General features: G+C 35.9%; 3 protein-coding genes across 3 annotated transcripts; 1 reads left to right on the forward strand and 2 right to left on the reverse strand.

Annotated features, from left to right (window-relative positions):
• The first annotated feature begins 4,310 nt into the window (after positions 1–4,310).
• Positions 4,311–7,466, forward strand: LOC7487252 (iron-sulfur assembly protein IscA-like 2, mitochondrial). The gene is made up of 4 exons (XM_002308118.4): positions 4,311–4,663; positions 5,589–5,719; positions 5,873–5,981; positions 7,207–7,466. Exons 1-4 carry the CDS (start codon positions 4,508–4,510, stop codon positions 7,270–7,272), a joined length of 462 nt encoding a protein of 153 aa, XP_002308154.1. The 5' UTR covers positions 4,311–4,507; the 3' UTR covers positions 7,273–7,466.
• Positions 7,467–8,471: 1,005 nt separating this feature from the next.
• Positions 8,472–10,639, reverse strand: LOC7487253 (uncharacterized). Its single transcript, XM_024604469.2, has 4 exons — positions 10,470–10,639; positions 10,135–10,250; positions 9,888–10,037; positions 8,472–9,072 (listed from the first exon to the last, which is right to left on the reverse strand). Exons 2-4 carry the CDS (start codon positions 10,156–10,158, stop codon positions 8,599–8,601), a joined length of 648 nt encoding a protein of 215 aa, XP_024460237.1. The 5' UTR covers positions 10,159–10,250; positions 10,470–10,639; the 3' UTR covers positions 8,472–8,598.
• A 569-nt stretch (positions 10,640–11,208) lies between these two features.
• Positions 11,209–14,300, reverse strand: LOC18099974 (uncharacterized). The gene is made up of 5 exons (XM_006381128.3): positions 13,646–14,300; positions 13,507–13,564; positions 13,298–13,415; positions 13,086–13,203; positions 11,209–11,505 (listed from the first exon to the last, which is right to left on the reverse strand). Exons 1-5 carry the CDS (start codon positions 14,120–14,122, stop codon positions 11,446–11,448), a joined length of 831 nt encoding a protein of 276 aa, XP_006381190.3. The 5' UTR covers positions 14,123–14,300; the 3' UTR covers positions 11,209–11,445.
• Positions 14,301–15,099: the final 799 nt, after the last annotated feature.

Below are 15,099 nucleotides of genomic sequence, written 5' to 3' on the forward strand. Positions count from 1 at the left end.
AATTAAAAAATTATTTTGAAAAAAAAATATAAAAGGGCATAAATGAAAAAAAAAATTGATTAAAAAAATAGAGAAAATGTTAGGCTAACACGCCACGTCTATTTAGTAAGGCCCCCCCACGCTTGGGCCTTTAAATCTTTTTTATGACTGAAAAGGCAAACAACATGTCACTCACTCCAATTTTTTTTAAAAAATAAGTTAGACAACATGTCGTCTGCTGAGAAATGTGACACTACAATGGCTGGAAAATGAGGGTTGAAGGTTGTTTTACCCAAAAAACCTCATTGTTGACCTTAAACATTTAGAAAACACCCTAAAAACCTTGATAAACTCATAAATGACCTTAAAAAACCCAAAAAACCATCTCAAAACCTTAAATCAATTCAAAACAAAAAAAATCTTCCTCAGCTCATATCTTTTTTAAGAACTTTCAAGGTAAAAAAAACACCTAAGTTGAACTCTGCTTCTCAAATTGAAATGACCCTTCTCTTTTTAGCATCAACTTAAATCTTATTTGTTGAGAAAATCTCTTTTTTATTATATAAATCCAAACTCAATTATCTGGTTAAGAAATAACTATTTTTCACCTTTTATTAGCTTTGAATGCATATTACTATATATATATATATATATATATATATTTGATGCCTCACATTCTCATGGAGCCTTTACTATCTATATTTTTCTATTTTCATTAAGACTAACTCTTACATCAATAGGTAAAGGAAAAAAATCTAAAGGAGTCAAATGATTAAAACCATAAACAGTTTAAAAAAGAGAATAATCAGTAGTAAAGTGCACACTTTTATTATAAACAAATTCAATAAATGGCAAACAATCTTTCTAATTTAAAAAATTCTTTTGAATGATATTTCTTAACAATGTAGTTAAAGTTCTATTAACTACTTCAGTTTGATCATTTGTTATGGATGACAAGTAGTGAAAAATAAAAATTTTGTTCCTTGTTTCCCTCACAAAACCTTCCAAAAGCAGCTAAGAACTTTAACATCATGGTTAGACATAATGCTCTTAGGTACCTCATGGAGCTGAACTATCTCAATTAGATGTGTGGCTATAGTACTAAAATCCTTAACAAATCTTTCATGAAAACTTCTCAAACCATGAAAATTTTTTACCTTAATGATTGAGCTAGTTGGACGCCATTATTGGATAGTCCTAACTTTTTTTTTCATTCATCGCAATACATTTTGCTCTAACAACATATCCAAGAAATAAAATCTTTTCTATGTAAAAGTCACACTTGTTATCATTTACACATTAATTTAATTTTCCTTAAATTTTCAAGAAAACCCATAATTGACTAAAATTAATTGGGACCCAGCTAATTATCTATTATTTTTTTAATTCAAACTTATTCAACCTAAATTAATATATTTTTTTAATTATTATCAGTGTCACACAAAATCAATTTTCCTTAAATTTCCAACTTAACCATAAATATTTTTTTTAAATGATCGGTACCTATTAAATCACCCATCATTTCTTCAATTGTAACACACCTAAGTTACAAAATCACATTCAGTTTCATCAAGTGACAAATTAAATTCATTTCTCTCAAATCCCAAATAAATCCTAAAATACAAATGATACAATAACACAAAATAAATTATCATTATAAAACAAGTAAAACGCTTAAATATAAAAGCAAACTACAAATACTACAAACAAGTTTCAATAAATTAACTTAAAACATAAATGAGTTACAATAAATATGGGTGAATTTGCTTACTTAGTGGAATGAAGCTTGACAAGAAATGGAACCAATACAAGGAAGTTGATGTTGTTGGACAGAGGTTGGTCAGTGTTGTCAATTTAGGTGGTTGGATTTGTTCGGGGAGGTTTCAAAATCGATGAATGGGAGAGAGAATGCTGGTATGATTTTAATTGAAGAAGAAAAGAAAATGGGGGGGGGACTTTCGGGTTTTAATTTCTTTTAAAATCACCAATGAAAATTTCATTGGTAATTTGACACGTTAGAAATGTTGATGGATTTTTTATTTTATTTTATTATTTCATCGTACTAACAACATATCCATACTAGTTTTAATCGTTATAATTATTATTTGACTGACAAGATATGTTTTTTTTTAAATTATGATGCATCAACTTATTTTTTTTTATACTAAAGTTCATGTTTAGAAAGGCTAATGACAGGGTGTTAACCCAATTATATCTAAACTTGGTGAAATACTAAGTTCAGATGACTTAGGTCTGGCTTGCTTCCTAACCCAACATCTTTGGGTTCAACTATGCATTAAGCCCAAATACAAGTGTATCTAACAAGTTGCCAAACTCAATATTCTTAAGACCAGCTACATGTTGAGTCCAAGTATATGTGGGTCTGGCGAGTTGCTGAACTCAACATCCTTGAGTTTGGCTACCCACTGAGCTCAAATACATATGGGTCTGGTGAGTTACCGGACCTAATATCCTTGGGTTCAGCTACGCATTGAGCCTAGGTGTATATAGGTTTGGTGAGTTTCCTTACTTAATATTCTTAAGTTCAACAACGTGTTGAGCTCAAGTACATATAGGTCTCGTGAGTTGCTAAACTCAATATCCTTGGTTTCATTTATATGTTGAGCCCAAGAATATATAAGTCTGGCTTTCCAGACCCAACATCTTAGGGTTCAGCTACGCGTTGAGCTCAAGTACACGTGGGTCTAACGAGTTCTCAGACCTAATATCATTGGGTTCAATTATGCGTTAAGCCTAAGTACATATGGGTTTGACAAGCTGTCAGACCCAACATCCTTGGGATTAACTATGTGTTAAGCCTAAATATATATGGGTTTCGCAAGTTGCAAGATCCAACATCTTTAGGTTCGGTTGTGCACTAAGTCAAAGTACATAAAGTGTGGCGAGTTGTCAGACCCACTATCCTTGGGTTTAGCTACGCGTTGAGCCCAAATGCATATGAGTCTAGCGAGTTCGGCTACGTGCTAAGCTCAATTGTATATAGTTCTAGTGAGATGTTAGACGCAATATCCTTAGATTCAGTTACGTGTTGAGCTCAAGTGCATGTAGATCTGACAAATTATCAGACCCAATATTATTGGGTTCAACTACATGCTAAGCCCAATTACATATAGGTCTAGCAAGGTGTAAGACCCAACAACCTTGGGTTCTGCTACGTGTTGAGTTCAAGTATATATAGGTCTAGGGAGTTGTCAGACCTAGTATTATTGGGTTTAGCTACATGTTGAGCCGAAATACATATAGGTGTAGCAAGTTGTCAGACCCAACATCCTTGGGTTAAAATACATACTGAGCCCAAATGTATATGGATGTAAGGAGTTGGCAAACCCAATGTTCTTTGGTTCAGCTGTGTGCTGAGTCCAAGTACACATGGGTCTGGCAAGTTGTTGAACCCAACATCCTTGGTTTTAACTACGCGCTTCGCTTAAGTATATGTGGGTTTGACAAGCTGTTAGACCCAACATCCTTAGATTCAGCTATGTATCGAGCTCAAGTACATGTGGATCTGATAATTATGTTGAGCCTAAATACATATGGTTTTGATGAGTTGCTAAACCTAACATCATTGGGTTCTGTTATGCGTTGAGCCCAAGTACATGTGTGTTTGACAAGTTGTCAGACCCAGCATCATTGGGTTTAACTATGTGCTGAGCCTATGTGTATATGGGTTATGTGAGTTCTCGGACCCAATATTATTGGGTTCAGCTATGTATTGAGCCCAAGTACTTGTGGGTCTGATAATTTACCAGAACCAACATCATTAAGATCATCTATGCAGCCCAGGTATATATAGGTTTGATAAACTGTCAGACCCATCACTTTTGGACTTGGCATTGTTCCAAATCCAAGTGGATATGGGATTGCTGATCAGTATAGGCCTCATGTTGGGTCACAAGGTTTTGTTTGTTTATTCATACGGCTCTTAAACATGAAATGTTAAAAGTCAAGAATAATCATCTCTCTACACATCTAGATATATAAAAATCTTATAAGGACGTATCATATTTTCATCCACGTTAATATTATTTAATGAATATATATTCTTTATTAATATTGTATAAGAGTTTAACTGGATTGAGTCGAGTTCACTAAATATGCAAACCACTATAAAGTTTGAGAAAATCCTTTTTTATAATGGTTTACTTGCTTAATTCATGCTACTAAAATGCCGAATTTGAGGTTGTTCCATGCTACTAATATTAAAAACTATTTAAATATATTTAAATGCCGATTTTGAGGGTTGTTTCATGCTACTAATATTAAAAAGTTATTTTAATATATTTAAAAATATAAACACTTTAAAAAATCACTCTCAACGCAATTACCACACACGCAGGCCTCCACCTTCATAATCTCCTGATTAAATCCAAATTCCATCGTCCCCTGTCCTCTTCCAAATAATAACCAGAAACTGAACAATCGGTTCATCAATATTCCCAATTCGATTAAAATCCAACCCCACTCCAAAAAAAAACATTAATTAAATTAATTAAAGAAAAAAAAAGGCATGATGTCTTCCAAATCATCATCGTTGATTAAACGGGTAACACCCTTGTTCACTTCTTGGATTCGACAGAACCACAGGCTTCTTAGCTCTTCTGCTCTTCGCGAAGCTTCTACTCTTGTTGATGATTCCATTCACTTGACCGACAATTGCATCCGGGTACTACGCTCATTTGATTGTGTTTTTGTAGATTTATATGTTTGTTTTTCTTTTTGGCTTGTTAATTGTTAATGGGCTTTGCTTCAATTTATTTTTTTTAAGAGTTAGATAGATAGATAGATATAGATTAGTATGCCCATATGACAGACACCCAAGAATTGGCGGCTAGCAAAAGATTGAAATTTTTGGAACGTCAAATGCTATTTTCACATAATATAATCCCATTGAAAGTCTATTATACAAGAATTTCGTCTGGGTTGCCCCCCCACCCCCTCCTTTTTTTGGGGTCGCTGTAGCATGCTTGATCTACTAGAGTGAATCTAAGTGTTCATCCTCATGATCGCGCTGCCACTTTATTATTAGTCTTTGATGCTAGGTTCTGCTTCTTAGCTTATTCTGCTGCTCCTGCATTTCTCAATATTATGGCATCTTCTTTCCTATATCAATGCTTTGTTGGATCTGTATCTGCCTGCAGAGGTTTACTCCTTTTCTTGCTGTTTTGTTGAATGTTTTTGCTGCTGTCATTTCCCTTTTTTCTTCTTTTGTATGCTGTAATTCAGAGCAAGGGTGATACTACTAATGTGATTAATTCCATGCTGACCTCTTAGGGCCTCCTATTAGTTTTACTAATTCTAGTTCTGTGCTGTATCAATTTTTTTCCTCCCCTGAACCTCTTCTGTATCTTTGATCAATCCTAGTGGTGTGTCCTACAGCTTGGTTTTTTAATCTTATTCAGCCTTCTAAAAAAAAATATAAAACTGTCATGCCCATATCCTTGTTTGGTATCAGTTGGATTTTTAAATCTCTTCAATAAAGCTGTTTTTATTTATGTCACACATATAACTTATTTTATGCAAACACATATCAGCCTGTTTCTTTTGCAATTTATTCTAGCTTTTCCATAAAATTAAGGTCTGGTTTACAGAGACTGAAAGAACTGCAAACCAGTGAAGGATCGGCTAAAGACAAAATGCTTCGTTTGGGTGTGGAAACTGGTGGATGTTCTGGTTTCCAGTATGTTTTTGACTTGGATGATAAAACCAATCCAGATGACAGGTTTTGATGTCTTTCTATTTTTTATTTTAATTAATTTTGCAACCACTGTTGCTTTCCAGATTTTGCTTTCTAATTTGGAGAACCATCAAATGACTAATGCATTCACTATTTTTAGTTTTCTTATGTGTTTATCATTTAACTGTATTGTTGCAGAGTTTTTGAGACAGAAGGAGTCAGATTGGTGGTTGATAACATTTCATATGATTTTCTGAAAGGGGCCACTGTTGACTATGTTGAGGAGCTAATCCGTGCTGCTTTTATAGTAAGTAATTCATCTTGTATGTTGCTGATAAATTTTTATATATGTGGGGGGTGTGTATTTGTAAATTCTATCGAAGTTAAGAAACCAGGGGCTTTTGATCTTGATGGAAAATGGATCAGTAAATTTTTAAGATGTCATTCAGCAAGCTATGAAATACTTTTCCATGCCTTTTCTATATGATTTGGGCTAGATTATACTCTCTTTTTTCATCAAGGTTGTAGACAAGTGGTGGGGGAAGGTGTTGAGATCACCACGCACACTGGAAAATTGATAATTGTCTTCTACCATTGATACAAAATCTCCAAGGACATCTGTTTGCTGAAATTCTTAGTGTGGAAGATACTTATGAGCTTCATATAAACAATTTAAATACTACACGACCTTATATAATGATAACATTATTCATGCAATCTTGCTGTTAGGGTGTTCCTTAAACTTAATTTAACTGTCCGCATCCTTTTCTAGGCCTAAGGTAGGTAATACTTGCCAAATGACAGCCAAGCAATGCATCCATAGTGGCTGTGCTGTAAGGGAGATTTGTGCCTGCATCTGTACAGTCACTTGGATTTGTTAGTTAACATGATTGATAATAAAAGAACAAGGATCTAAAGGAGGGATGTTATCAAATTGGAGCAATAACATGGTTGGTTGTGTGATGTGGTCGAGCTCCAAATTTCAGATGATACTATTAAGTGCTCAAGTTGTTGTGGCTCATTATTTTGTTTTGCGCAAGTAGCGAGGCACACCATGTGATATGGTTTAGCTTTGTCAAGAGGGTGGTCTGGCAGAAAAATTGAAGTCTGTGTCACCTATTGAGTGATATGTGAATTGTATGAATAATGTACTTGTGTTTCTAGATTTAGCTGATTATGTGTCATTTAAAAAATTATATGAATTAAACTGTTCTGGCCTTCTAGCATAGCTGCATCGAGCACAATTCCTTCCCTTGAAAGATATATAATTTACTGAGGAGATGAGCTTGAGCAAAATAGAGCCAGTTTGTACAGATTATAAGATGATCTGTGAATTATAATTTACCTAATACGAGGTCCATATCTTTGACTGGCTTTGTCAGAATGTGTGTGTGTTGATTATACACAAGTAATAGCTAAACTACTGAAGAAGACTCGCGGTGCCTAACTTGGATCCTCATGCTGGATTTTTCATTCCAATTCATCTTTAATACTCTTGCGTAGCAGGAACTAAATTCTGTTTTCATATGTAGGTGGCCACCAATCCAAGTGCAGTGGGCGGGTGCAGTTGTAAAAGTTCTTTCATGGTGAAACAGTAATACCTAGAAGCCATTCCGTGTAACTTTTCGACAAGACCTAGAAATCATCATTGTTCTAAGATTCTCATTGAACATATTGTTGATGTGATTTTTTTTTCAACAGCTATTATTTGAATCAAGCTGTGGTCCCGATTCCCTGTATAATAACAATGTAATGAGAGCTTTTATGCTATACTGTGATAGAACTTCTCTAACCATCTCCTCTCGTTAATTGGACACGCTTCATTTAATGATCACAACTGCAGTAACTTTTCAAGATGTGGAAGTTGTTAGGTTTCTTTTTTGCTTTTTGCCTTCATTTTAATTCAAAATTGCCATAGATGAGATTATGTTAATGTTATATGTGCTTGCATTTCATCTGAATTGGTTGTTGTTCGTTTTGATTCTTGTCTTCTAATCCTTTACACATCAAGTGAAACATGGAACTCTATTATCATTTTCAGTTTTATTTTCAGCGGATGCCATTTAGAAGAGGCGTTCCACTAGTCCCAACAAAATGTGTAAAATATGTGTGTTTTTCGATAAGCCTGTAGAATCTGTATTAGAAAGCAAGAAACCATAGCACTGCTGCTCTCTGAGATTGTGGTTGGGCTTTGAGAATATGGCAGTTTGAGTTGCATATTCTGGCGACGAAAGCCTTGACTTCTGCAATTGGATAAAGAGCGTGGGGATGATTGGGGATGTGAAAATTTGGAGTAGCTGAAAATTGCGTCGACTAAAATGATCGTGAATGCCATGGTTTTTAAGACAATGAGTACGCAAATTATGACAACCTTAAAGCAAGAATTTCACCTCAGCCAGAGGAGTGTTTTGGTCCTTCGAGAGTTTACTCGGATGCGCCATAAATAGATTATAATGGAGTGAGTTGACAATGGCATTCGTGACTGTAACGGGACGTATGGTGATGGCCTCATGCCTGTTGCTCCAGACTAAATTTCTACAAGACCAGCTCAGACGTTAAGGGGGGCAGTACTGTGGGAAGCAAAATAGCTAAAATTGAACCTCTCCTTGTTCCAATCCTTGATGAGCAGAACTTTGGATGAGAGCTTTGATGCAAAGTTTGTTTCAGTTGACTCCTATGTGAATGTATTAGCAATCCAGGTAATTGATAACGGCTCTCTGTTGTTGTTCATCCAGTATTAAAACTGAGGTGTGAATGTAAATGGCAGTGCTTAAATCAGCATCAGAACTAAACACCATGAATCAAACAGTTGTTTGGTTGGATTTTGTTATACAAAGACCTTAGTGTTTCACTTCCCACACTTGCAGTTGGATTATTCAGAACCCAGGGACATAAGAACATGTAAAATGTTTTACAAGTCATCATCATTCAATGAGTTGTCCACACAAACATGACAGTACTAATGAAGCTCCATACCCAGTACCATGTTGTAACAATTCTGTGTTGGATCTTCTCCCTCCATCTACTCCCAATGAAGCACTTGATTGCGGGGCAATCTGATCACCCAAAAATTGAGAATTTACACCGGAGTTAGGCAGAATTGGGGAGAAATTTCTAGGTCCATATATCATATTCCTTCTGTGAATGTTGGCAGCAGCTCTCCTCTCTACTTCAAGAAAGTGGCCAAGAGAAGGAGCATTGTTGTTTGTGTTGACGACATCAGGGCTTAGCCTCGAGCATATTGAGAACATCCATGGTTTTGATTTGTAATTCTTCTGCTCTCGTAAGGTTTCAGTGGTCCTTCCCCTAGTTGATCTTCTAGAGAGCTCTAGAATGCTAGAAACTCCAATGAGACTCCCTAGTGTTAAGCTCTTGTCATGGAAGAAAGATCCAGTGGACTGGAAAAGAACAAAATTCTCCTAGGTCAGTTATTGTCTGTAATTTTGTTCACGAAAGTAAGTTTAAATATCATAGCTTGTTATGCATCTAAAATCAGCTGCTGCGTATTGATTATCTTTCACAAGGCACTAATACAAATATAAAAACTTAAGAAGACCTTCACTCAACAACATTTTTCCTTACAGAATAAAACTAGATTAACGTTGGAGCTAAACTGAGAGATACGAATATATAGTTATGGAAAGACAAGAAATATAATGTGTAAGGTAAACATGTCTCAAAAACCTTTCTGGTGACAGTTATTATCAATTCTTACTGTTAGGCTTTTGCTTTGCGACCCCATTGCAAGCAACTAAATAAATTACTTTGTACATGACAAATTACTTAACAATGGACACCAATGATCATCCTCCCTACCTAGCGTTCAATACAGTGTCGCTTGATTGATGATTGAATTGCACAAAATGAGTTTAAGAGGTAGCATAAATGTATAGGGAAATATGTGGGCGTGGGTGTGGGTGTGGGTGTGGGTGTTCAAATCTAACGCTTTACAGGAGAAATTGGCCAAAAACAGTCAAACGCCATCATAATGGACGAGGTGGAAACAGTAAAAAGTGGTCTCAACCTTTTCTTTCTATTGTATCTTAACTATCAAGTATGATATGAACCCAGAAAATAAGAGAAGTTAGAAATGCAGCGCAAGCAGGTAAAAGAAAGTAATGTTGTGTGTAAAGTTACAACATTTAGGAGATTTAATAGAATGGACTTCATCCATGGAAAATAATAGCAGGAATGGTAGCTAACATGATCTCACCTCAGTATCAAGATCTGAAGAGGAGTCAGTGAAGGAGCTGTTAGAAGCAGTGAGCAAAGTGCTAAAAGAAATTGAACCATTGAAATCTCGATTTCTCACCAACCCAACTCTTGCATTCAGCGGTCTTAGGCCGAGTGGCCACCCATCTTCCTGCAAAATGTTTTGAGTTTGTTTACAGATTTGGTTTGGAAATGGATATCGCGCACACAGGCTGACAGACAGGCACACAAAAGGGCATTCAGTTTACCTGTTGTTGAGCCTCCATGACCATGAGTTTGTTCTGCTGTTGTTAATGCCTGCAACTGGGAGTAGTGTACTCTGCCGATTGACGTGCTAGATACTACTACACTTACTCTGTTTTTCCTTAAATAACTCGAAAGAAATATGTCAGGTCATGTCATGTGTAGCTAAGAATTCTTTAATGAAAAACCAAAGAAAAGAAATGTGCCTCTCCCACATGCTGCCTGCATAACTCTAACTAAAGCATCGCCCACCTCGTTTAATGAAAATTAAAAAACACACACACTTACACAAGCAAGCATTGGAGGGAGGGAGGGAGGGAGAGGGAAAGTGATTTGTTACCGTTTCTTAGCTGCATCTAGATCTCTGATTGAGTAGACACTGCCGACAGAAAAGATAGTGGAAAAAGGGACGAATTGAAATAATTTTGTACGGAAGATAACGAGGGGAAAGGGTACATGCAAGAGGAGCGGCAGAGGGGGGATGCCAAACTACCCGTACCTCTCCTTGCTCCTTGGCACCACTTGGCAAGCACTGTGTGACCAAACTATCCTTCGGCATTCCTTATTTTCCTTATCTGTATTCCTTTTTCTTTTTGCTTTTTACCATATTATTTTATTGCCTCGGTAATGTTGTGCCAGTTCACCATCAAGTGTGCAACTTTTGTTCGCTGAGGATATATTTTTTTTTCCGATTCGTGATGGTCCAAGGAAGCCATTTCTTACAGAAGGCACGTTCTCCTTGGTCCTAACACATAACCTAATATTCCAATACATAGGAGGGAGATGCCATTTTAAAGGACTAGAAAATAAAAAAAGTAACGTTACATTTCCATCCTTTTTAGGAAACACCTTTTCCTTTTTCTGGTGCCCAGGCTCGTTGATCCTGTTGTAACTCAGTGCAAGCTCCACCAGCATCTAGTTATGTCCGCTCCTCGATGATGAATAATAAATTGTTGCAGAAAAAGGCTGCTGCTCAAGCATAAAATTTCCTAAATCCACCGTTACAACTATGTTTAGAGGAGTAATAGGATTGTTCGCTCTACATGTCACAGAGAAATTTAGAGTGATGCAAGGGAGCAGGGATGTAACAGATAAGTTCTTATTCACCTATATATAACTAAACCATAAACTTCTCAGTCCTTGAAAAAAGATCATGTGAAATGACTTCAAATATTACAAGGGCTCCTTGGTACATTGAAGCAATTTTAAGCGTGAAATTCCTCTTGATTCTCCGGCTCCCTAAATCTGTTCAAAATCTGACAAGGTTTACAATTGTTGGCCAATTCTATGATTATACCAAGGGGTACAATGCATGACTATACTTTCTGGTGAAACTTGTTCGCACTAGGACGATATTCTCCGATTCCAAGAAGGTCCTGCAAATTTGTAAACATATGTTTGCACTTTCAAAATAAAAGATAGGCAATACATGTTATAGAAACAAACAATTTACTGGCAATGTTTGGATGTTATATGTGGCCATTCCTTAAGGAAACTATGCATGAAAAATCGATTTCATATAGACCGGCTTTGAAAGACACAAACATGGATCCAAATGAACAAGTGCAAGGGCTGTTGACTTGTGCTGTATTCATCGCATCATTGAAAGGCACGTCTTCTTTCTCATTGTTTCTGCTGTTATTCCCCTTTCATAAGGTTAATATAAATGGTATCCTTTAAGAGACAGTGAGCGTGATTTTTCTTCATGGGTGTGAGAGGATTTACAAGGGATAAGAGCTTCGGTTTGGGACTAAATCGGAGTGAACTTTTGTTGTAATGTGTTTTTCGTCTTTTCTCATAGTTAAGAAACAGCAAAGGACATGGATGTCGGCAGGTTATTGCCAAACAATGAAACAGTTTTGCAGTCTTGTGAGTTTCTGTAATGTTAATTTTTTTCATGCTCACTCATCCCTGTTGAAAAGCAGGTCTATCAGCTCTTATAACACTCCAAAAAAATCATCCCTGTTGAATATGGATGCTGTGAAACTTAAATGGGTAAAGAAAGTAAGACATGTTAGGGTCATTGAAGCACCGTGCTTCTGATTGTCAATTAGTGCAAGGGATGGAACAACATAGAGCTTTAAGTAATGGGACAAGACTAGACCAAACTGAAAGGCAGATACAAGCACAAAAAATACTAGCACTCTTATGTAAACTATGATGAATTCAAAAAAGCACCGAATAATTAAAAAGCATTACAAAGCCAGAAAGGATACAACACATATTAGCACTTCTAAGCCAGGCTATGTTTTGTTATGTAATTTACTGTCATCCCATCATTTAATCAATAAGGTTGTCACTCTGACAAATTCATGTTTGCATGCAGGTTTTTGCTAGTTTACAAAATCATGTTTTTACTGGACAGAACAGCAAATTGGGAGTGGGAAAAGAATTATAACAGAGAACATGAAACAATGTTATATTTACTTAGATGGATTCAGAACTCAAGGTTAGAAACTGGAAAGTTTATGATGCATGAAATTAATTTTCGACAAACTTGAAACCGTTGCTTAAAAATTTACAGAACCATTCTTCATTTGGGCTAAAGTTAATATGGTTTTAGCATGGAAAAGGATTTCCACTCTTTACTTGGAAGTTTATGATGTTCACAAAACTTCTGTGCTCTGATTATGAGTTCAGCTAAATGAAATTTGACCTCAACAGAGTTTAAGACTTTCTGTAGCCTACTGGTTTGTTGTTAATAATTTAATATTTAACCAAACTCCCAAAATCAAATAAAAGGAGAATAAAAATTAAAGACATCATGCAAACCTATGTGATAAGGCTGTAAATGAGAAGAGCTGGTTCAAGCTTTTATCCAAGCTTGATTCAGCACTTGATTTTGGAATTTGGGAAAAGATTAACTTCATCAAAGCTTATTAACTACATTTCACAAGTAGAATTTAGCAAGGGGAGCAAGTACTTCATGAAAGAAGCAGTAGGGAGTGAGCCATACCTGACAGGCTTTATTTTTTGCTCTGGTTTCCGCTGTACTTGGAATATCATGATTTGGTTTTAAGAATCTCTTCTCACGCCGATCACATGAACCCCATCCATCAGAGAACCTACCACCCCTAGTAATGAGAGAAATAAAAACCACAAGAAGAAGAAGGTTATGGCTATACTCTCAATTTATATGCGATTGTTCAAGGAAGCACAAAAACATACTGCATATAGGCCCGAACCACAAATTCTGCACGCTGAACATTTCGGTTGTCGTCAAATTCAATGGTCCTGTCTTTGATTTCATAAGAGAGATTGAAGTAAAATGATATCTTCCTCCAACCTACACAACATATTGTTTGACCCAGTGTTAGTCTTTCATTCTATCATAAAGTATTCAGCGCAGAGACAGAGCAGAAGATTGAATCCTTTACCTGACTTCTTGATGAACGGATTCCCAGAAATCATGGTGATATCAGATTTCTCCAAAATCTGTATACCTAAGAAATTTGATATCAATTATGAAGCAAAAACACAAACACATTGAAAGCAAAAGAAAAAGAAAACAATTACCGCCATAGCTGCGTTCTGATAGTCTTTAAAAAGAGAAACGGTTGGAAACCTTCCATCCAGGCAATGCCTCGTCATAGAATCCTTCTCCTCCATCTCCAAGGCCACAGGAGAAACTTCGGATGCGATGTGCGGTGACAAATATGACTCAGGAGAGTAATACGACGAAGTTTTGAGAATCGGAGTCCTAACCACAGCGAGATGGCTGCTGGTACCTTCGCTGACCTCGGAGGAGGACGCGCAGGATCTGGCGATTTTGTGAGCGCGACGATAGGGATCGGAATAGGGGGAGTTATTATTAAAATGGGATCTGCGAGGAGGAGGTGGTGGTGGTGGTGGTGGTGGAGATTGAAATTTGGGGTATTTGCGAGACTTGGAGGAAGAGTGAGAGGCCTCCGCCGAATCGATTACGGCCCACAATGCGTCGTCGTCGAGGTCTTTGTCGTCGAATGAGTAAGAAACAGGTGAAGCGGAGGACATTTGGATTGGTTTAGGGTTTTTCAGGAGGCTAAAAGAGGAACGGATTCATATCATGGGTTTTAGTTGGGTCGATGTAACTATGACTATGGATTTGGAGGCTGTGGTGTGGGAAGGAAAGAAAGAAGGAAGCAGGGAGGGAGGGAGATTCCTTTTTGAATTGAATTCAAAATGGATGGTTTTTGTTTTTATTTTTTACATTATTATTTTTAGGTAAAGTCTGTGACTATACTTATATATATTTAAAAAATTATAAACTCAGCTTATTTTATTTTATTTTATTTTTGCAACTGAATGGAGTAAAGATATTAGATTGAGTTAAAAAAAAATTTATAAATATTACAGATATTTATGAGTTGAATTTATAATTCTAGTTTTTACGGGTTTGTATTTAGAAGCAGACCTAAAACATGGACCGCAAATGTCATGCCGTCGTTGCCTGTAAATTCTAATTACATATCTCCTTCTCTTTAGCAAAGAAACAAACTATTTTTTTTATTGAATTGAATAAATAAAATATGAAGCTTATTAATAAGAACTTTAAAGTCAAAATATTTTTAAATAAAATAAAAATAAAAATTCTGACTATAAACTATCAAATATAAACATGAAAGGAGTATATAGTATACGGGTTAGGTCAAATTGATCAGGTTTCAGAAATCTTGACTCGCCACCTAACTTGTGGTATCTATTTCTTAGGTTTTTTGACCCATTAGCATTTATAACATTCAATTTATCTGACTTTGACAAATTAGATCGGATTAGATAATATAAATATTACAGATGAGTCGGGTTTTTTTTAACACCTCCAACTAGTTTTTATTGTTTACCCATGCTATGTTGTGACTTGTATGTAAATTAACCTGTAACATAAAAGATACTGGTGTAAATTGGTGTTAGTAATATTTTTTTAATATCATAAAAAATTTTAATTGAGATTTGAAAAGATAACGTATACACTTAATAAAATAAATCAAAAA

The sequence above is a fragment of the Populus trichocarpa genome, chromosome 6 (genome assembly GCF_000002775.5).
Source record: "Populus trichocarpa isolate Nisqually-1 chromosome 6, P.trichocarpa_v4.1, whole genome shotgun sequence".
Taxonomy (NCBI): domain Eukaryota; kingdom Viridiplantae; phylum Streptophyta; class Magnoliopsida; order Malpighiales; family Salicaceae; genus Populus; species Populus trichocarpa.